This window comes from Zingiber officinale, chromosome 6B (assembly GCF_018446385.1).
Source record: "Zingiber officinale cultivar Zhangliang chromosome 6B, Zo_v1.1, whole genome shotgun sequence".
NCBI classification, from domain to species: domain Eukaryota; kingdom Viridiplantae; phylum Streptophyta; class Magnoliopsida; order Zingiberales; family Zingiberaceae; genus Zingiber; species Zingiber officinale.
In genome coordinates, this window is record NC_055996.1 from 107,035,954 (window position 1) to 107,058,286 (window position 22,333).

Consider the following 22,333-nt stretch of genomic DNA (forward strand, 5'->3'; position numbering starts at 1 on the left):
GAATAGTAGAATAATAGAGCAAATGCGCGAGTGTGTAAATATGTATGTATTTCTGTGCGTACCTAATCAACGAAGAGGATCTCTCCTTATTGACATATTACAATTCTATGATAATATTGTCTTCTATAGAGAGTTCAATCGGCTCTAGGCCGATTGGTTATAGATTAGGAGTTATAAAAAGTGGGGTGTTGAGCCTCGTAAGTTCGATTGGCACTGGGACCAAACGGATGTAAGTTGAGCCTTGCATTTTGGAGAAGTGGGGAGGTGAACTCCTAAGGTCCGACCGGCTTTTTAGTTAACCGGGTTTATACTGGGGATTCGGCATTCGCTCGGATAATATGTCCAATTAGACTTTATGTCGAGGGTTCATTTTACACTCAGCCGTTATACTTGTATATAAAGTTCGATTCAGCCGAGCGATGCACCTAGCGTATCTGATCGACCTTTCATCCGATCGGTCAAATTGTTCGGCGATGATACTAGACTTATTTCAACATAGCATTGATATAACCCGAGAGTTGATCTCTTTTTGACTTTGACCGTTACATCAACTGACTTTCTTAAGATTGAACCAACTTCGGGGGTTGCATCTTACTCGCTGTATCAGCTGATATCGCCTACAAAGAATTCATGCCCAACATACCCCATTGATAAATACGATCAAGCTACAATCTGGTTTCTTCATGACCACCTCGTCCCATCTCCCTTTCAATGCATATAACTTTCCAACAATAGGTAGAATCCGTCACTAGCACTTCTCCATCTCTGCAGATCATTTACGAGGAATTCCGTAATAATGCCCCATCCATTCAACCCATCGACTGTGTACAAGCCAAACTAACACTTGCCAAGGTAGTCGGTCCACGAGCTGATCTAGTAGAGCATAGCCTACGATCATAACACTCGATCTATGTAACTACATCCTTCACTGGCATTGCGTCAAATAAAGTTCTTGCTTAAACCAGTAGCTCCAATATCGTAAATATGAGTGACATATCTCTTCTCTTGGACCACAAAAAAATAGTCCAAGAAATCTGTGCTTGGTGCATAGCCTCCTGTGCAGCTTCGTTAGATAAATATTTTCTATGATTTATCTTCTTCTAGAAAGTATGAAATTATCCTAGAAGGATCCTTAAAAGTGACATCTTCATCTTTTACTCCCATTATAATATTTCTTTTAGCACTCGAGATAACAATATAACGACATGACATCTTATTTTTCTAGGCATTTAAAAATTAAATCTTAATTTTAGTGAATTAACAAATAATTTTTTCTTAATTAATAATTGATCTAAGAACGCGAAACTGATGAGTCACTTATTACGAGTACTTCTCGATTTACTGAGGATTGATCTAAGAATTAATCAACTTAAACTAGTGCCAACTAAAAATATATAATATATTTTAATATAATTTTCAAATACAATGCTTCAGTTTGTTAAGCCGGTAGCTTTCATAACCAACCATTTATGGAGCTTCCATATACGTCATTAAAATTAATATAATAGTTTACAGGCTTTCTCTCCCCGTGATCAATCGATTCAAAAGAAAAAAATAAATTATTTTTTAAACAAATTTAACCATCTAAATTTTACTATTAAAATTAAACAAAATGAAATAAATGTAAAATTAATTAATTCAATCTATTAATGCTGCATATAAATTAATTTATATTGGATAATCGAGTTCATCAATTATCAATCATAAATGAAATCGTAATTTAAATAATTTTCTTTTTAAAAACTATTCAAATACATTAATCCACTAGGATCGATTTAATCGAAAAAATTGAAATTTCAAATTAACTGAATCAAATTTTAGAACTTGATTATTTTCACTAAACGAGTATGCAATCAAATGATCAATATATAATATTTTATCATATATATAATACTATTATGATATTATCACATCCAAATCCAAATCCAAATTTTATTTAATATTTTATCCAAATAAAAAATATATTTTGAGCCAATTGAATTGATTTTATTACCATAGAAGTCTAGCCAAACCATAAGGTCTACTAAACTTTATAGAAATTATTAACCACTTTCTTATATGTTCTTTTTCTTCTTCAAATTTTCACATACCCGTTTTTATATATAATTTATTTAAAAAAATTAAAGATATTTAAAAATTTTAATGTTAAAAAAGAAATTAAATTTGAGATGAGTTATAAGTTGAGTCAACCGAGTCGAGTTAAGTTGAGCCTTGATCAAGCTCAAGCGAGTTGGTATGTCAAGTGTGTTGCGGAAAGAAATGGAATATTTTTAGCAAGTAGTTAACCATGGTTAATTTGAGAGGTTAAAATTCCGTAGGATATATATACCCTCCTAAATCGCCGAGCGAGCCCCTAAAGCCAAAAATTGACGGAGGCAGTCCAGAAGGCGTTCTTCACCAAGGCCCTGTGCCGCGACCCAATCCGCCCGGTCACCATCGCCGATCGGTCTTCGGATCGGTCTTAACCGCGCTAGATACGTCCTGGTAATCTCCGATCCTTCTCTCGCCGCTCCATGCAGTGGATTGCTTGGTCGCCAGCCTCGTCTTACACGGCGTTTCAACCGATCCATTCAAACCTCTTTCTGATCGAATGTTTCCCGATTCTATGCGAAATTTTTGATCGCACGAGCACTGTGTGCGGATTTAGCAAGACTGATGTGTTTTCTCGGGAGAAGCTGCGTTTTTTTCTTGGGAAAACGGTTCTGATTTGGCGCTCGCTCAATAAGTTAGGCGCGCAAAAATCGTTCTTTTGTTCTCCTGTTGATTTGTTTATTGGTTTTTCTGATAGAACTGATGGTTGACGAAGGAAATTTTTAAAGTAAGTGCCTCAATTTCCACTTTGTTATGATATTTTGGTCCCTAATTTTTTGGGGTAGTCTGAGTTGGTTCCCGTTGTAATGAATAGAGAAACTATGGATGCTACCTTATTTTTTCGATTGCTATGACTGAAAAATGACTGTCCTTCTGTCATATCATGCTTGCATTTTCCCTAAAGATACCTCTTTGTTTAATTCAAGATATCAGAGGGGGTTATTCAATTGTGTAATCTTGATATATAGGTACGGATCTGTTCCATTACTTGCAATTAGACGGACAAGAATGGTTGCTGCAAATGACAGTCTACTGTCACCCACTATATCCTCTTCAGACAAGTGTAGCAGGAATAAGAGAAAATTTCTAGCAGATACCCCCATCCTAGACATACCTGATCCTTCTTTGAAGGAAAGTCCACCCCAGGACTATGATCCATTTCCATCCGAGCCATTTGAAGATTTTGAGGCACATGTAAATACATGTAATGCATGTAGAGTCATTAGTCTTAGTCTCAAAAAAACATTGGAGGTGGAAGATGGTAGAGAAGCTGACTGGAGTGGCATGACAGAAACACAACTTGAGGACCTTCTTCTGAGTAATTTGGACACATCATACAAGAATGCAATAAAAAAGGTCACTTCTTATGGATATAAAGAGAGCATTGCAATTAATGCTATATTAGATGTTGGTCGGTGCTCTAGTTGCAATAACCCTGTTGTGGGTATCGCAGAACATGCTTTGGAGTTCCTAGCAAGTGGGAAAACAGTGGATGTTTCTGAGAGAGAGAATGCATCTGAGCAGATTAAGGAGTTGGAGAAGAGCTTATTAGAGGACATGATTGGCCTGCTAAGAGAAATGCAGCCTTTCTTTAGTAGAGGAGATGCAATGTGGTGCTTGTTGATGTGTGATATGAATCTTTCCCATGCATGCCCAAATGAGATTGATCCTTTCTGTAGTTCAGAATGTAAAGATGTTTCAGGTTATTCTGCTTCTCGATCAATCTCTGGTTGTAATTCCTATAAATCTACTTCTGTTATGTCTGAGTCCAATGCTGCATCTGTTAAGTTAAACCCTTCATTATTCTATCCCCAAACTTCCTTGAAAGCTGAAGCCTTCAGTTTGGGTAGTATCTCCAGTTTGCCTTCTCAATTCTATGCATCAGACAGTGTGCATGGTGCATTACCTTTGAAGGAGCCTCTTGTATCTTCATTTACATCTTTGGAGAAGAATCTCTTCTCTTATAGTTCACCTAGTCCTTCTCTTCAAAGTGTAAAGCCTGCTGGAAGTAAAAAATCATTTTCCAGTAGTTCTAGGAATCGCTACAGGTCAAACCACTCGGAAAGGAATGGTCGAGTTCATGGTTATAGGTCAGGTTCAAGAGTAACTAAAACTAGAAACTTCACGAACCTATTATTAAACAAAAAATGTCAGTCAGTTACAGGTTCCATAAACATTGATCCCAATCCCTTTCCATCAAAATTAGATAAAACAGTTGAACTAACTGCTTCAGACTCGATTGCAATCCAGAACTTCTCTTTTACTGCTGGTTCATCTAATACTACATCATCTGGCCTGAACAAAGCTAGTAAGAACCATTCTGAACCTTCTACAAGCTCTGATGCTCCCTTATCACTTACTACCAATACATGTCAAGATGTTACTACTGGAACAAAGAGCAATTGTGTTTCTAGTTTTGTTTACAATCAGGATAATCCGAATTGGAAATATTTGATTGCCAAAGATGAAATCCTGCTTAAATTAGTCCCTCAAGTTGAAGAGTTGAAGACTCAAGTGAATGATTGGACAGAGTGGGCACAAGAAAAGGTGATGCAGGCTGCTCGTAGGCTCAACAAGGATAAGGCAGAGCTTCAAATTCTGAGACGAGAAAAAGATGAAGCAGCTCGTCTCCTTAAAGAAAGAGAGACACTAGAAGTTAGTATGATGAAGAAGGTTGCAGAGACAGAGTATGCATGGTCAAAAGCCTGTGCTCAATATGAAATGTCAAATGCTACTATGGAGAGGCTTAAAGATGAGAACCACCAACTGAAGCAAGAATTGGAAGTTTCTAAAGCACATGCTGCTAAATTAGCAACTAATTGTCAAGATGCAACAATGAGGGAAATTATGACACTTAAGAAGATACAGTCTCGGGAAAGAGAAAAGCAAACACTTGCTGAGGAGCTTGCTGCTGAAAAGCACAAATTCTTGCATCTCAACCGGGGGTTGGTAGAAGCTAAAGAGCGCCATGACCAAAGTGAGGTAATGTCAATTAAGTTTACAAAACTTAATGGTGTCATTATTTTTCTTGTTTTCTGTCTTGCATTTTTTTTAATCTGTTTCAGACGAATGCTACTCGATATTCTTTCCCATTTTTGTTTGATATGCAGTATGCTATGCTTTTCCTTTTTTGAATATTGATTAAGGAACAGCCTAACAATTACTGGATAATCTTTGCCAAATTAGTTAGTATGATGCATGAGTAATATACTCTTGTAAATGTAAACTAGAATTACCCAGCATAACATAAGCGGTAACCAATAGTATTAGTGTATGGTAAGTTGACTTTATCCTACACAATGTGTGTTTCTGTGTACTTTTTCACTCATGTGGACTATTCTGAGATTCAAATGATAGAGACTTAGCTTATTTATATTGTGGGATCAATGACCCCATCAAGTTTTTTTATAGTTTCTTTACTTAGATGGAAATAGATAAGAGAATGGAATTTAATTCCATCCATTTCCTCCCAAATCAGGTAGAAATATTCAGAAACGAAATTTACAGATCAAATAAGTGAGGGTATTTCTCTCCCGTTAAATTCAATTCCATCAAAGTCATCAAGATAAATATAATACTGTAATAGAGTAAAACAAAAATATAATTTCTATAATTTTCTTTTCTATTAAACCATTTCATTTCTCTTATTTTCTCCCCTTTAAGTAAATATAAAATTAAAGAAAAAAATGGAAATTCAAAAAATTTAATATAGGGAATTAACATGTATTTATCTTATTATATTGGTTAGATTGTTTGGCAAATTTTATTAATCTCACCTTAAATTTGTAGTCCTATTGGTCTCTCCTTTTCTCAAAAGTCACAACTCAGCTAGCACGTAACACCACCTCTCGACCCTCATTCATCGTCTTAGCTCTTTAATTTCCCCTTGAATAGAAGGCTCTTCCTCTAATCATGACAAAGGGCTAAGCGACATTGAGAGGCTAACCATCAGCTGCCACAATGACTCGACTCAAATACTCATTTAATGAAGGTTTTAAAAAAGAGTACGTAAGCGGTATGAAGTCAACCTCCTTAATAGGGAATAGGTGGTATGTTGTTGCATATGTGGTTTGTATTAAAATATATTGTAAATTATTTGTATGGATAAAAATTACTTCACATATGAAAAAAAATGTATGCTAACAAGCTAATCAAATCATATTTACCAAATAAAATTATATATGAAACCAACACCGTCCACATCCATGCATGTGTTCACACATGTTTATTTTAATTAACAATGTGGTTGTATTATATATGACATTACATTAACAAAGAGTAAGTTTATTCTTTGTTAAACTTACCTTTAGTGTCTATTTCCTTGAAAAGATGAAGATTTAAATAACGAAAGATGAGTTGATCAATCCTATATCTATTGTTTCCTTTCATGAATAAAGAGAGAAGATAAATATTTGTAAAGTTAAATTTAAACATGGATCCTATGTAATCCATCCATCCAAAATCAGATGGAAAGCTAACAACACCCTTTTATTACTAAAAAGTGATTCACCATCTTCATTTAACTCATCATTCCAAAATCAAACGAAAATCTAGTACATTTTTTTTTAAAAAATTAAATAGTGATTCTTCTTGATTTCCATCGGTTTAAGGAGATGATTCGAAGGATAATTGTTCTTTATCCCTCATCAAATTTCCATCTTTTCTATATACTTCAAATTTGTCATATTTCTAGGGAAATAAGACTTAAATTTTTATCCTATTGGCCTCTTTTTTCAAAAGTTACTATTCACGGCTGACACACATCACCACCCCTTGACCCTCATTGTCATTTTCCCTTTATAATTTTTATCTTGAATAAAAAACTTTCTCTAAAGTTGTTGTCGTATGACTTGGTGGTCACCGGTTCGAGTCACGGAAATAACCTCTTGCAATGCAGGATATGGTTACGTACAATAGACCTTTCCCTGGAATCCTATATTGACGAGAGCTTTGTGCACGGGCCACCCTTTAATAAAAGACTTCCTCTAACTATGACTAGTGGAAAAGGAGTATATTACTCATTAAAGTTTTGATGAAGCAACAACTTCAAGCAGCTAATCGTTATGCCCCATAAACCATAATGGCCCAACTCAAATTATCAATTAGGCACGAGTTTAAAAAGTGTACGCCACTCATTATGCGGTCGGCCTACTTCATAGCAGAATGAAATCCATCTTAAGAAAAAAATTATAGATTATTTACATGGATGAAAATTGTTTTACATATGTATAAAAAAAGTAAATTAACAAGCTATTCAATCATTATATATGGGCAAATTGAAGCCAATTGTGCATGCTGCATGTGGGTGAGCAAAAACCCCATTCAAATTGATTTGATCTGACCCTAACTTAATCCGACAAAAAATATGGATTATTTGGTTTTGGGTGAGTTCATAGTTACAAATGTAATATGCTTTGTACTTCGGATATGAATATCTAATTCAATATACCAATTAACCAGACTTGTAGATATAATGTACTAAAAATTTAATTATATAATAGTAACTCTCCCATTATCTATCCTTGTTTCTAATTATTAGTTATTATTTGCTTCATGAAATGTGTAGATTAATTGAAATTAGTAATAACATTAATATTAATGAAAGGGTACCATTAAATTTTTTATGAAAAAAATCATATGCTTTTAATCTTGAAGACTCTATTACATTGTACAATTATTATGTTTATATGTTATATGTAGATATATAATGGCATGATGTTAAATGTCTTTTGATTTTTTTAGTTATCGATTTTTAACTTAGAACATTGGAATTTTATTTTTTGTGCTATGAAATAGGGTTTCTATTTCCATTAATATGTACTTAGGTTGGCCTTCTGACCTCAGGTCATTCTAAAATCTGATAATAGATCTGATCTGACCTGATTCGGGTTGGGTGGAACCTACCATGCTTGGTTTTAGATAAGGTTTTGACAATTCAGGCCAAAATTTTCTTGATTGAATAAACTTACATCGCGACTCATATTGTAAATGTCAATGGACTGCTTTCTAAAGCTGCACATTTGGTTATGTCATTACTGGATGGTATGCTACATAAACAGAAGTATGCTTTACTTGTGAACATAACAGAATACTTCTAAAGTCCTCAAATCAATATAACTACTAAAAACTTGCCTTTAAAACAACGGTAATTATAAGGATTTACATCTCTTATCAGGCAAGATCTTCTTAATTGGCATGTTTTTAATTCCATGTGTGCTTACATACATATATATTTTATTCTGGATATAGTTATAACTTGCATGGAAGTCATTTATCAAGGAAAACTATTTTATGTTATCAAAGTGGTCAATGAGAAGAACCAGAATATGGGATGTTAATTTGACATAGATATAACTCAATCAAAATTTAATTACATATATAGTAAAAATGTCCTATAGTCATCCCTATCACTAATTTATAGAAGTAATTTACTCTATGAAATTTGTATGTGCCAAGAGATTGTAATGACATTAATAGGAATTAAAGATTACCATAAGAAAATTAAGAATCCTCGGTTTTAGATGGAGACTACTTAATTTGTACATTGTACAACTATTATGTTATATGTAGATATATAATTCTAAGACATTAAGTATGTCTTTTGATAACTTCAGATTTTGAATTTCCATTTATAATATTAAAATTTAATTTTGTTGTAAAAGATAAAATTTTTGTATTAGCATCAGTAAGTCCTTGATATGATCTAAAATCTGATAATCTAACCAAGTTGACTTGGGATTAGATTGAATGTACTGTACTTGGTTTTGGAGATATTTTTGGGTCAATTTGCCTTCATCCAAGAACCTTGGTTTGGGTACATATTGGTTGAGAACTTTCCCGACCCTAGCCACTTTGACCCCCTAATGCTACATTCAATGTAGTCCCTGACTATAAATGTCTAAGTTGCTGCTTCCTAAAACAACACATTTCACTATGTCAATGGTTCGTTTTATTCACAGAAGTAGGGTTTTATTTGTCAACAAATTGTAACATTATATTGTAATTGTGGAATCCTAGAATTAGTGAACTATTAAAACCTTGCATCAAAGCAATGGTAATTACAAAAGAATTCACATCACTTAGGGAAATTCTTTTAAATTAGAATGTTTTAAATTTTTTGTGTGTTTAAGTACAGATGTATTTTCTGGATATTTTTTTAACTGACATTGAAATCATCTAGCAAGGGAATTTATTTTTTAGGCATTGAAGAAGAATCAGAACTAAAAAATTTTTAGATGCTAGGTATCTCTGCCAGTTCAACTTTTTTTTCTTTACATTTGTCTTATATCTTGGTTCCATAATTGTTTCTATAACACAATTTCTACTCCATATTTTGCTTTATAAAATGTTGTCATATTGATTTGTTTTTAGTACAAATGATTCACCCGGAAGACGAACTTAACAGGATAGGTGGAAAATTGAACACAAGGCAAAACAAGATGCCCTCATGTTGGTTGCTGCTGAAAGGAAGGAACGTGAACAAATAGAAGCTTCATCCAAATTGGAGGAAGCTGCCTTGGCATTAAAGGCAGAAAGTGATTTACAAAGACACAACGAGGAGATCAGGAGACTCCAAGAACAGATTTCAAAAATGAGGATGGATAGCCATACAAAAGTTCCAGCACTCAGTTGGAACATGAATGCCCATTCCAATATCGACATATTTAATTCCCAGGTATCAGAAAATGAAGTACAGCGTGATAGAGAGTGCGTAATGTGCTTGACTGAGGAAGTGTCCGTTGTTTTCCTTCCCTGCTCCCATCAAGTTGTTTGTGAAAAATGCAATAAGTTGCATGAGAGGCAGGGATTGAAGGACTGCCCTTCTTGCAGGACCCCCATTCATCGAAGGATACATGTTCGCTCTATCTAATGCTACTTCTGCAGATACCTTCTTTTGCCTAAAACATCGGTTTGAACTACTTAATTGGAGGATTGATACTGAACATGGAGGTCGTTCCTTTTTTTTCTTTCCATTGATATCTTAAACCATCAGACACACCATTGAAGTGTGAATTCAGACCTACTCTTCCCTTTTTATCCTATTACATCTTTCATTTTGTTTCATAAATACATAAATATTGCCTTGTGGAACAGAAAGGAACATGGCCATAAATGAACTTGGAAATTTGAATACATGCTTCATGGCACATTTCAGTCATGAAATTGTCTGGCACAGCTTTGTTACTGCATTTTGTCGAGTTTTAATTTTTCATTGTTATATACATTCAATTCTTTGTCAAGTTGATTGTATAATTTGCTTTTACTTAATTTCCCTTCACTCTTCTACAGAGCAGTGTGAACTTTGATGGTTGTGCAATGAATTGCTTTTGCATTTGAGGAACTACCTTTGGTTGTATTTAAAATTTAGGTACCATGCCTGGTTGAACTTTGTATATATAAGTCTGAAGCAGTACGTCAAAGGTTAATATTTAACACAAACAAAGCCAAGTCTTCTGTAGTTAGCTGTCACAATTCAGGATAAACTGCAATCTTGAATTTTAATTTTGATTTGATAAAAACTTTGTTTTGTTTGTGTTAAAGTTAGTAGTTCTATGAGTGTTAGATTCTATTCATTTTGTTTTTATTGGAGTTAATATTTATATCACTGTTAAAAACATATTGATCTAGACTCAGCTAAGATATTTGTGGTTGTTCGCTTTTAGTTGAATAATGTAGTTTTATCTTCTCATTTTGGTACCAAAGCCAATAGGCCTAAGTTTCTCCTTAGGATTTTTAATTTAAGGGGGAGAGGGTAAGTATGATGTAGTGGCAACCTTCACTTCCTCGCTTCCTTGCCCTCCTTTGTCATCGTATCACTAATCACTCTATAGATAAGTGTCTTCATCAAGCCTTAGTTTTTTTTTTAAGATTTACCTCTTAAGATTTATTACTTGTGCTTCATGGCATGGCAATAGAGATCCTCTTCATTAGTGTGTGACATAATCAAATGCCTCTTGTTGAAGTTTGTCCTTAATGTTGTCATAATGCTAGCCATCAACAAAATCTTGGATGCCCCTCTTCTATTGCTTTGGCACATTGACTTCACCTCTAGCAACTCGGTGTTGAAATAGTCGGGCTTTAGTTTGTTATCGACAATGGGTAGTACTCCCTTTGAACTTGCATGCATCCCCTTTGAAGTTATAGGATTTGGGGAGATGTAGTTTTAGTTGTTCATAATGAACCGACAGATCCTATGCTAGGATGCAAGGTCTTCCCATGTGTTTGTATGAAGGTCCTCTTCACAAAAACTCTTCTCTAGTTAAATTTCATCAATATTATCAAAATCATCTCTCCCAACTGTTCCAATCAAATCTTAAATTTGATATTAAAATAAATTACTTCATGAGTTGGAGTTTGAAATCTAAGGCAATAATTTCTACATTGATAATGAAAGACACTAGTTATGTTAATGTAGTAGTGACTTGGTCCACAAAAGGGATTATTCAAAAGGAACTTGTTGATCAAATCTTCTCCATTATAATCCAACCTAACACCCAAACAAAGCCAAATTATAATCTTCCACCATAATTAATCCTATCAAATGGTTAAACCAATGGGATTAGCTTGCATGCATATTTGAATATATATATATATATATATGAAACTCCACAATCAAATTCAATTAAATAGTATGAGTTAGTGGGTTAACCAATTACTACAGTTGAATGAATCTATTTCACATGGTTGTAGAAAAATCAATGTTTGAACAAACAAATCCAATTAAACAACATGATGGAGAGAGCTGACCAATTAGATTATGGCTAGCCAAAATGGACTTAGACTAATCATACTTTTTGGTTGAAATGTAATGTAATTAATCATGCATCCTAATACTAGATGTTCTCCATTATATATTCATCAGGACTAACGACATCAAATATGTCAGTGTGCATATTGATTAGATAATGAGTTTATATAATAGATTCATATAGAAATTCTAGATATATAATTATATGTAGAATATCATTTTACTATAGTGCAATTTGTTTCCTTCCCTTGATCTAATACCACAATTATCTTACACATTACTCATTTACTCTGTCTTTTTCATAGACGTCCTAATCAGTAGAGTAAGGGATTAAATTAAATGGATGAAATTTAATATAAATATTAGAAAGGTGAAACATGTACTGAATGAGATTTGAATCCTCATTATCTAAAAAATTATTATCTGGATATTTAGTCTTTGTTAGAAAAATCTGATCAAAGATCTACCAACTACAGCCATGGTATGGCCATGGCTTACGTGTATAAATGCATGTCCTCTTCATTAATCACTAACGGATTAATTAAAATCCACCTTGCAAGCGTTAATTAATGGCTTCCCTCTTCTTTTCTCCGGCGATCCCTGCTGACGGAATCGTTCCAGCCATCTCCGGCACGCACTTTTTCGATGAAGTCCACCGTATGATCACTCAATTCTCCTCCCTCTCCACCCTCGAGCTCAAGGGCGCTGACCTCACCGTCGCCCAAGTCTCCGCCGTCGCCCGACGCTCTGACGTCGGCGTCGCCCTCGACGCCGGCACTGCGCGAGACCGCGTCGACCGCAGCGCCTCCTGGGTCGCTGACAACCCCGAGCGCCTCGCCGCTGGCTTCGGCACCGCTTCGCACCGCCGCACTCAGCGGACCGCCGACCTCCAGACTGAGCTCGTCCGCTTCCTCAACGCCGGCGTCGTCCGCAAGGAGTCGTCCCTTCCTTCCGGCTACGCCAAGGCTTCGATGCTCGTGAGGGCCAACACCCTGATGCAGGGCTACTCCGGCATCCGCTGGGAGCTGCTGGAGGCCATCGCGAAGCTGATCGACCGCAACCTGATCCCCAAGCTTCCTCTGCGAGGCTCCATCACCGCCTCCGGCGACCTACTCCCGCTCGCGTACATCGCCGGCGCGCTCACCGGGCGGAAGAACGTGCGGGTGGTCACCCTTGAAGGCGACGAGATTACGGCCACTGAGGCACTGAAGCGCGTCGGAATCGGCGAGCCGTTCGACCTCAAGGCGAAGGAGGGGCTCGCACTCGTCAACGGCACAGCCGTCGGGTCCGCCGTGGCTGCCACCGTGTGTTACGACGCCAACATCCTCGCCTTGCTCTCGGTGATCCTCTCGGCGATGTTCTGCGAGGCGATGCAGGGGAACCCAGAGTTCACCGACCCGCTGACGCACGAGCTGAAGGGGCATCCAGGGCAGATCGAGTCGGCAGCGATCATGAGGTTTTTGCTCGACGGCACGACGGAGCTCGGACGACCGACGAAGCTGAAGCAAGACAGGTACGCGCTGCGGACTTCGCCTCAATGGCTGGGACCTCAAATCGAGGTGATCCGCGCGGCGACACAATCGATCGAGAGAGAGATTAACTCGGTGAACGACAACCCCCTCATCGACGTCGACCGCGGCGTTGTCCTCTACGGTGGCAATTTCCAAGGAACCCCCATCGGAGTCTCCATGGACAACATCCGCATCGCGCTCGCCGCGATCGGAAAGCTCGTTTTCGCCCAATTCACTGAGCTCGTCGGCGACGAAACCAACAACGGTCTGCCGGCGAATCTGAGCGCCGGTGCCGACCCCAGCCTCGACTACGGCCTGAAAGGGGCGGAGATCGCGATGGCGGCCTACTGCTCGGAGCTGCAGCACCTGGCCAACCCGGTGACGCCCCATGCGCAGAGCGCGGAGCAGCACAACCAAGACGTCAACTCCTTGGGGCTCATCTCGGCGAGAAAGAGCGCGGAGGCGGTGGAGATCTTGAAGTTGATGATGGCGACGTACATGGTCGCACTGTGCCAAGCGATCGACGTGAGGGCATTGGGGGAGAGCTTGAGAGAGGCCGTGAAGCAGGCGGTGGTGCGATCGGCGAGGAAAACCCTGAAGGGGTTCTGCGAGGAAGAGCTGATCTGCGCGATCGAGAGGCGCTCTGTGTTCTCCTACATCGACGACGCCTCCGGCAAGTTGGTGCCGGAGCTGAGGGCGGCGGTGGTGGAGAAGTCGCTGCGTCAGGGGAAGGAGGGAGATCGGTCGGCGTTCGAGGTGATCCTGGAGTTCGAGGAGGAGACGAGCAGCGCGCTGAGAGAAGACACCGTGAGGGCAAGGGAGAGGTTTGGGAGAAGGGAGTTGGTGGCCGACGGGAGGAGGACGTGGCCGGTGTACGAGTTCGTGAGGGAGGAGTTGGGAACGGCGATTTTGACGGGGGAGGAGGTGAGTCCGGCGGAGCACATAGAGAAGGTGTATGAGGCGATGGAGGAGGAGAAGATCGGAAAGGTGATCCTCAAGTGCCTAAGGGAGTGGCGAGGGGCGCCGCCGAACAGGAAACCGGCGAGCTCAGATTAGAACAAAAAAACGAAATTGAAATATTTCGAATTGAGAGATCTAAATAAAAACTAAACAGAAGTCTAATTTTTAATTCGGTTTGGTTCGACCATTAAGATAAACATAATTTTACCATGACAAAAAGGCTCAACTCAAATGCCTTGGTTTTTTTTTTCTTTTTATTTTGTTTATGAACATGTCAATGATTCTAACTCAATTAGCACATTCTCATAAATCAGAACGAACAAATAGAGTTCAAAATCTCCACTCGAAATTATGATCATGGGGATGAGACAACCAACAATTGGCCTAACAATCGAATCTACTTCATCCCTGATCCCTGGCCTAAAGAACTATCATTTTGAGGAATTGAATAAATAAATAGAAGAGCACCTTTGAAATGAATGAATTTATATCATATTAACAACTACTAGAATAAGCATAGTAGTTCTATTGCCGCCCCCAGGGGCTGGATCAGTTGGTAAGTGGCTGGGATGTTTGCATCATGACGCAACGGTTCGAGTGTCGACGGTTGCAATGTGGGATAATATCCCCGTCTGCCGACTTAAAGCCTCGAACCCCAGCTACTTGTCAACCCAGCACTCACCCTGATTAACCCTCCTCCTACATCACCGTGGGACAGGCGTAGGGAGCCGTCGGGGCGACGGATTCCGCCTTTTTTTTGCACCATAGTAGTTCTATTGCCATAAAATAGAACTTCCTGAAATATAAACAATTTTACTTCACTAATAATAAGACACGTAAGATAACACTCTAGTTAGACAAAAAAAGAAACACTTGATATAACAAATTGACATCGACGAAATAGGATCGATAGCATTTAAGATGACTTTTAAAGATACACAGAAAGACAGACCAACTGATCAATGATGTCAACTGAAATTCGTGAATAAAAATTTAGTTAAACAGAACAATCCGAACAAGCTAATCGAATTTAAAAATTTAATTCAGTTTATATGGAAATTTATTTTTTTATATAAAAAATTGATTAATTCGATTCTATTTTCATTTTTAAATTTCTCATTCCCTTAAACTGAGGGGGCATTTGGTTTAGATTTGTGAATCGAATTATAATGAGTTTAATTATGAGATCAATAGGAATGAGAATGATTATATTATCTGTGTTTAAATCAACGTCATGAATCAAATAAATTTGTTATTTTATTCTTATTAGTTAATGCATTAAAAAAAATTGAGTTATTTTTTTCATTTTAAATAAATGCAGTATAAGATTTTATTTGTTTTGGATTAAAAAATAACTACAATATAAGATTTTTTTATCGATAATTTTAGTGTTTTTACTTTTTTTTTCCTTTATCTTCTTTCGTCGGCACATCTCTCTTTCCTCTTGCCATTTCGCCCCCCGCCTCACGACCTTTGCTGAGGGAAAAGAACCTAAACCTATGATTTGCATCGGCTGCGCTGACAAGTGTCGCGATAAAACTGGATTTCTTCTGCTTCCTCCATATCTCTATGGGTCGGTGGGATGCCGACTTTATCGATTAGGCTATGAGTCTGTTATTCGTCAATCGGGGATAGGTAGATGAGCCGGGGTGGTTGTTGAGCAGTGATTTACGTTTAAGAGGCGAAAGTTGCGGCCTGGCTGGAGGACCTTTAACTGGATGGCCCTGGGAGATCTGATGGTGTCTAGGTTCTTTGGGTCGTCGTCTTCTGTTTCGCATCATTTGGATGAGTTCTCTAACCGGGAGGATGGAGAAGTGCCAGTGGGAGAGAGGGAACAGGAGACAGCGCAACCGGGAACAACTTTGCAAGTGATGATTGTTGCTACCAAAGGCAGCAGCAGCATAGTGTACTTGACTCAGACGTTGGATTTCCTTCGCCAGAGCTACTCCGACCAGCTTCCACTTCACCAACTACGGAGGAGATGGGCCTGCAACACAGAGGGATGCGAATGAAGGGGACACGGGAATATTTGGTAAGGGAAAAAATTAGTATTAGGTCAAGGGTATTTTTGAAATAATAAAATATTTTGATCATTGAAAATAGAGTAATGGCTGATTGAGAGGGGGACAAGGGAATGAATCATTATCCAATTATAAGGATTCATTTCCTTATTTGTATTCCTATTTTTGTAATCCAAACATTAACAATGACAATCAATAATTACTATTATCATTTCCCACCTTTATTCCTTTGAACCAAACACCTCCTAAATAGATCAAATTAACTGAATTTTTAAACCTGGGTTTTTAAGTCCAAAATTGAATTTTATTAAAAAAAATAAATTTTATTAAACAAAAAATTGAATTTTTAAACAAATTCAATTAATTCAGCTAAAAACTAAATTAACTGATATTTTATCGATTCGATTTTTTCATTTTTTTTAGATTTGATTTGTTAAAAAAAATCAATTCATCTGATTAATCTCCTTCAGTTTAGTTTTAATTGAATACTCACCACTACATTATCAATATCAACTTCACAAATAAACCAATTATACTTTCATTAGTGATCTAAGACATTAATTGTTACTAATTGGAGTTGTTGATAAGATATCAAAACTTCATGTTATATATCTTATTATAAATTTATGTATACAAAAATAATAATAAAATTTTAGTATATCCATTTTAGGTATGGTATAAATTTATACTATTTAAATTTGAATTTCAATATTGGTACGATATATTAAATATTAAATTATTAAATTGTATATCAATATCGTATTAAATTTTTTAATATAATTCAATATATTTCAATCACGATATCAAAATTTTTAATGTTTATCCTAAAGTGACTGAGTTATTAATGTTGAACAAAATACTAATATGAGATTATATATATTTATTTGTTTATAATTTTTAGGGTAATTTGATCTTTTTCCTTTTTTATTTATGGTTTAGAATTTTTAACTTTTTATATTATGTATTTATGACAATTAATTTTGGATTCAATAATATGGTTAGTTTTTTTAATTTTTTTAATTTCTACAAGATATCAGAATGGTTATCCTTCTCTGACCTAATTTTTTTTGTCTGTCGCCTCCTATCATTGCTTTCTATTGCCGCTGACATCTCCTACTACTACTGTCGGTTTCGACGTTGACATCCTTTTTGTTGATTTCGAGGCCGACATCCTATGCTGCTGATTTCGATGTCGACGCTCTTTTTTGTCAATTTCAGCGCTGACGCCATGTGCTGCCGATTTCACGCCGACGCTCTTTTCTGTCGATTTCGACATCGACGCCCTGTGCTACCAATTTCTACATTGACATCTTTTTTTGTTTTGGATTCTTCGTGTGACTACGGGTCATCCTGACACCAATTTTTGTGTATAGTTTGGTTATTCTGAACATTATTTGTTCTGTCATCATGCTTGGCCGTATAGATACTTCATGGAAATCTAATCCATATATATTGGAGTAGTTTCAACAGTTCCTTATTTCACAGTCATCTGCCAGTCAACTTCCTATCATATAGGTTTGCCATCATTTGGTATTTCAGGTATATCTTCATCCTTGTGAATTTTGGACTCTGATGCCTCCCATCATATGTTATCTAATTTATCATTTTTTATTTCTTTTTCTCTCAGTTCATATATATCTATTGTGACTGTTAATGGTACTCCTATGTCATTAGTAGGTATTAGTTTAATTGTTACATCTTGCTTATCATTAACTGATGTTTATTATATTCCGAGTCTTACTTTAAATCTTGTTTCTGTTAGTCAATTATGTGAATTTGGATACTTAGTCTCTTTTTCTTCATCCAATTGTTATGTTCAGGACTCGCAATCTTAGAGGTTGATTGGGACAGGCCATAGGCAAGGAAGATTCTATGTTTTAGATTAACCCAAAGTACTAGAAGTTGTAGCTTCGAGTGTGGATTTATCATCTTTTCATCTGAGTCGTTTATCTTCTGATTTTTATGTGTGACACTCTCGTTTAGGTCATGCTTTAGTGTTTCATTTAGAGTTTTTAGCTTCTATAGGAATATTAGGGCCTTTAAAAGTATTCTGATATTTCTAATTGTAGTGGTTGTAAACTAGCCAAATTTTCTGCCTTACCGTTTTCTAAAAGTTTTTTTTCTTCTGCTTTATTTGATTTTATCCATTCTGATAAGGGACCCTCTCCTATTCTACAAAAAAAAAGGGGGGGGGGTCAAAGTATTATGTTTCGTTTATTGATGATTTCACTTGTTACTCTTGGGTCTATCTTATGAAGCACATGTCTGATTATCTTATCATTTTCAATAACTTTAGAGCTCTTATGAAAACTCAACATTCCAGTGTCTTAAAGTATTTTCGTTGTCATTTAAGGGGTGAATACACTTCAAATCATTTTTCACATTTACTTGTTTCTGATGGTACTATTCATTAAACCTAATGTACAGATACTCCTGAACAGAATGATGTGGCTGAACAAAAATATAGGCATCTTGTTGAAACAACTATTCATTTTTATTGTCTGCCAGTGTTCTTAGTGCCTTTTGGGGAAAAGCAATCCTTACTATTTTTCACATGATTGATAGAATTCTAACCTCACACAATTCAGGTTTGTCACCTTTCGAAAAATTGTATGGGTATGCTCCTGTCTATTCCTCTTTACATATTTTTGGTTGTACTTGCTTCATCCTTTGTCCACATGTCAAGCATAATAAGTTAGTCTCTCGGTCGGCTCTTTATATCTTTTTGGGTTATAAAGTTAGTCAAAAAGGATATCGTTGTTTTGATCCCGTTAGTCAAAAATTATATGTCTCTCGTCATGTTGTATTTCTTGAGCATATTCCATTCTTTTCTATTTTGGCTAGTTCTCATAATATGACAAAGTCAGATATGCTTTGTATTGATCCTTTCAATACCGACACTGAGGAAGCTTCACCCACAACTCCTACCGCTAGCTCAACTGAATCTGGTACTTTGGTTCCCCAGATATCCACTTCACATGCTCCTTCTTCTACCACTATCTAATCATCTTATGAGGTTGTGAATGATCTTTCTCTCCACCATCGTCAATCTACTCATGTTCGTAAGTCTACTAAACTACCAGGTTTTGCTTACTCTTGTTATTCGCGTTCTTTTGCTTCATTTGTTGCATCTATTCATTGTCTTTCTAAGCCTGTATCCTATAGAGAAGTTGTTTGTAACCCACTTTGGTAAAATGCTATGGCTGAGAAACTAACTGCTTTACATCAGATTCATATATAGGATATGATATCATTGCTACCAGGAAAACATACTATTAGTTCTCGTTGGATATATAAGATCAAAACTAAATCTGATTGATCTATCGAATGATACAAAGTTTATCTTATTACTAAAGGTTATTCTCAGGAGTATGACATGGATTATAAGGAAACATTTGCTCCCGTTGTAAAAATGAAGACTGTTCTTACTCTGATTGTTGTTGCTTCTGTTTGTCGATGGAGAATATCTCAAATGGATGTCAAGAATGCATTTCTAAATGATGGCCTTCATGAAGAAATTTATATGACACCTCCTCCTAGTATTTCACACCACCCTAGTGAAGTTTATAGTTTCGTAAAGCGCTTTATGGTCTCAAACAAGCACCTTATGCTTGGTTTGAGAAGTTTTCTAAAGTGATTGCTTCGCTTGATTTTCATCCTAGTAATCATGATTCAGCATTGTTTGTCAAATGTACGAGTGCTGGTTGTATTCTTTTATTATTATATGTTGATGACATGATTATTACTGATGATGATTCTGATGGAATTGCTTCCTTGAAGTCTGAGTTGACTCATTGTTTTGTTATGAAAGTCTTGAGTATACTACGTTTTTTTTTGGTATTGAGGTCACTTATTCTCCAAAGGTTATCTTTTATCCGAGTCAAAGTATATATCTGATCTGTTTGAGCATGCTCGTCTTACTGATAATAGAGTTGATACTCCTATTGAGACTAATGTTCGATATTCTCTATCTGATGGCTCACTTTTATCGGATCCTAGTTTATATTGTTAGAAGCTTGGTTTATTTCATCGTGACTTATCCAATATTGCATATGTTATTCACGTGGTTAATCAATTTGTCGCTGCACCAACTATAGTTTATTGGGTTGTTATTTTTCGTATTCTTAGGTATCTTTGGGGTACTCAATTTCAAAGTATTTTATTTCCTTTTACTTCATCACTGGAGTTGCGTGGATACTCTAATGTTGATTGGGCTGGTGATCTACGGATTGCAAATCTACCACCAACTTTTACATTTTTCTAGGTGATTTCCTCATTTCTTGGAAGAGTAAGAAACAAAATGTTATTTCTAGATCTTCTATAGAAGCTGAGTATCATGTCATGACCTTAACTACTTGTGAGGATAATTTGGTTACGTTGGTTATTTGCGGATATGGATATCTATCTTTATCAACCTATTCCATTATATTGTGATAATCAGAGTGCTATTCAAATTACGTGCAATTTAGTTTTTCATGAGCGAATAAAATATATTGAAATTTCTTTTCACATTACTAGATCATCTTCAAATTGGCATTATCATATTACCTTTTGTTCCTTCAAATCTACAAATTGTCAATATGTTTATCAAAGCACATTCCGCTTCACCCTTTTATTTTTTTATCTAACAAATTCTCAATATTTCTAGTGGTAGTTTGTAATTTGAAAGGATATTAGATTATATATATTTATGTATTTATAATTTTTGGGACAATTTATTTATTTTTTATTTAAAATTTAGAGTTTTTTTAACTTAACTATATAAGAATTTATATTCTGTATTTTAATAATTAATTTTAAATTTAATAATATGATTAATTTTTTGTTTGCGGTTGACTAAGATAAAATAAGAAATAAAAATAGAATGATGAAATTCCAAGATATTGACTCAGGAATTATATCAATTTGGTCAGAAATATGTGATGACTTACATCACAGAAAGTCTCTTTGTGCTCCGATAGATGAACGGGATTTAATAATTAAAAGATTGGGAGAATACGGAACTCTTAAATTACATATAGTATATTGAATATTAAATTATATATTGATATCGTACTCAAATATTTTGATATATTAGATTTTTAATATAATTCTGTATAATTTATTAAAAATTTTGATATTTTTCTCGTGGTTCAATAACACTGAGTTATTAAAGTTGGACACGATAAAAAATATTTATCAAAAATAAGAAACTTTTGTTTGTTTCTTTTGCGCATGAAATTAAAAATGAATGTAACTAATTTAATTTTTTATTATAAAATATAGTAAATGAAACAAAGTGATATGACATTATTTACTCCCAATAAGATTAAATCTAAACGTGCTAAGTTTTATTATAAAATCGAAATTGGATTAAGTATATCGAATTAAGAAAAAAAACTTAATTTTAACAGTAATTGTGAGTTATATATCAAATGGGTCCATAGCTCAGTGGTAGAGCAATTGACTGCAGATCAATAGGTCACCGGTTCGAACCCGGTTGGGCCCTGTTTTAGAAACTTTTTTCTTTTTAAAACTGCTAATCAGTTTTGACGGTGTCATAAAATATATATATATATATATTTTTTTTTTTATGGCACCGTCAAAATTTATATATATATTATTATTATTATTATTATTATCTTTTCGTCTCTATTTTCCTGATTTGCACCGTGTTAGAGCAATGAATAGTAAACTTTAGGACAATGATTCAACCTATTTTGTTAACAATATGTTTCTTTTTATCTTTTTTTTTTTTGTAATCAGTATCAATTATATTTATTTTCTAGGTTTCTCTCTCTTTTAGGTTTTCATTTTTTTTTTATTTTACAATTCTTTCGCAATCTAATTGTCCAAAATTAATGGAACAGTCTCTTGTAAAAAAAATGTATGACTACATACAATGGATCCTTCCTCAGGACCTCATATGACAGGAACTTCGTACACTGGGCTATTTTTTTTTAATTGTCCAAAATTACAAGAGCAATTTATTAAAGCAAAAAAATATTGGAATACTCCGGAGC

At 35.8% G+C, this 22,333-nt stretch overlaps 2 protein-coding genes and 1 non-coding gene across 3 annotated transcripts; all 3 read left to right on the forward strand.

Annotated features, from left to right (window-relative positions):
* The first annotated feature begins 2,361 nt into the window (after positions 1–2,361).
* LOC121988753 (MND1-interacting protein 1-like) lies at positions 2,362–10,297 on the forward strand. Its single transcript, XM_042542356.1, has 3 exons — positions 2,362–2,484; positions 3,060–5,073; positions 9,497–10,297. Exons 2-3 carry the CDS (start codon positions 3,100–3,102, stop codon positions 9,959–9,961), a joined length of 2,439 nt encoding a protein of 812 aa, XP_042398290.1. The 5' UTR covers positions 2,362–2,484; positions 3,060–3,099; the 3' UTR covers positions 9,962–10,297.
* A 2,089-nt stretch (positions 10,298–12,386) lies between these two features.
* LOC121988754 (phenylalanine ammonia-lyase-like) lies at positions 12,387–15,204 on the forward strand. Its single transcript, XM_042542357.1, has one exon. The coding sequence runs from the start codon at positions 12,409–12,411 to the stop codon at positions 14,404–14,406; it is 1,998 nt and encodes a 665-aa protein (XP_042398291.1). The 5' UTR covers positions 12,387–12,408; the 3' UTR covers positions 14,407–15,204.
* Positions 15,205–21,747: 6,543 nt separating this feature from the next.
* TRNAC-GCA lies at positions 21,748–21,819 on the forward strand. The gene has a single exon. It is a non-coding gene; the product is annotated as a tRNA-Cys (tRNA).
* The last annotated feature ends 514 nt before the right edge of the window (positions 21,820–22,333 follow it).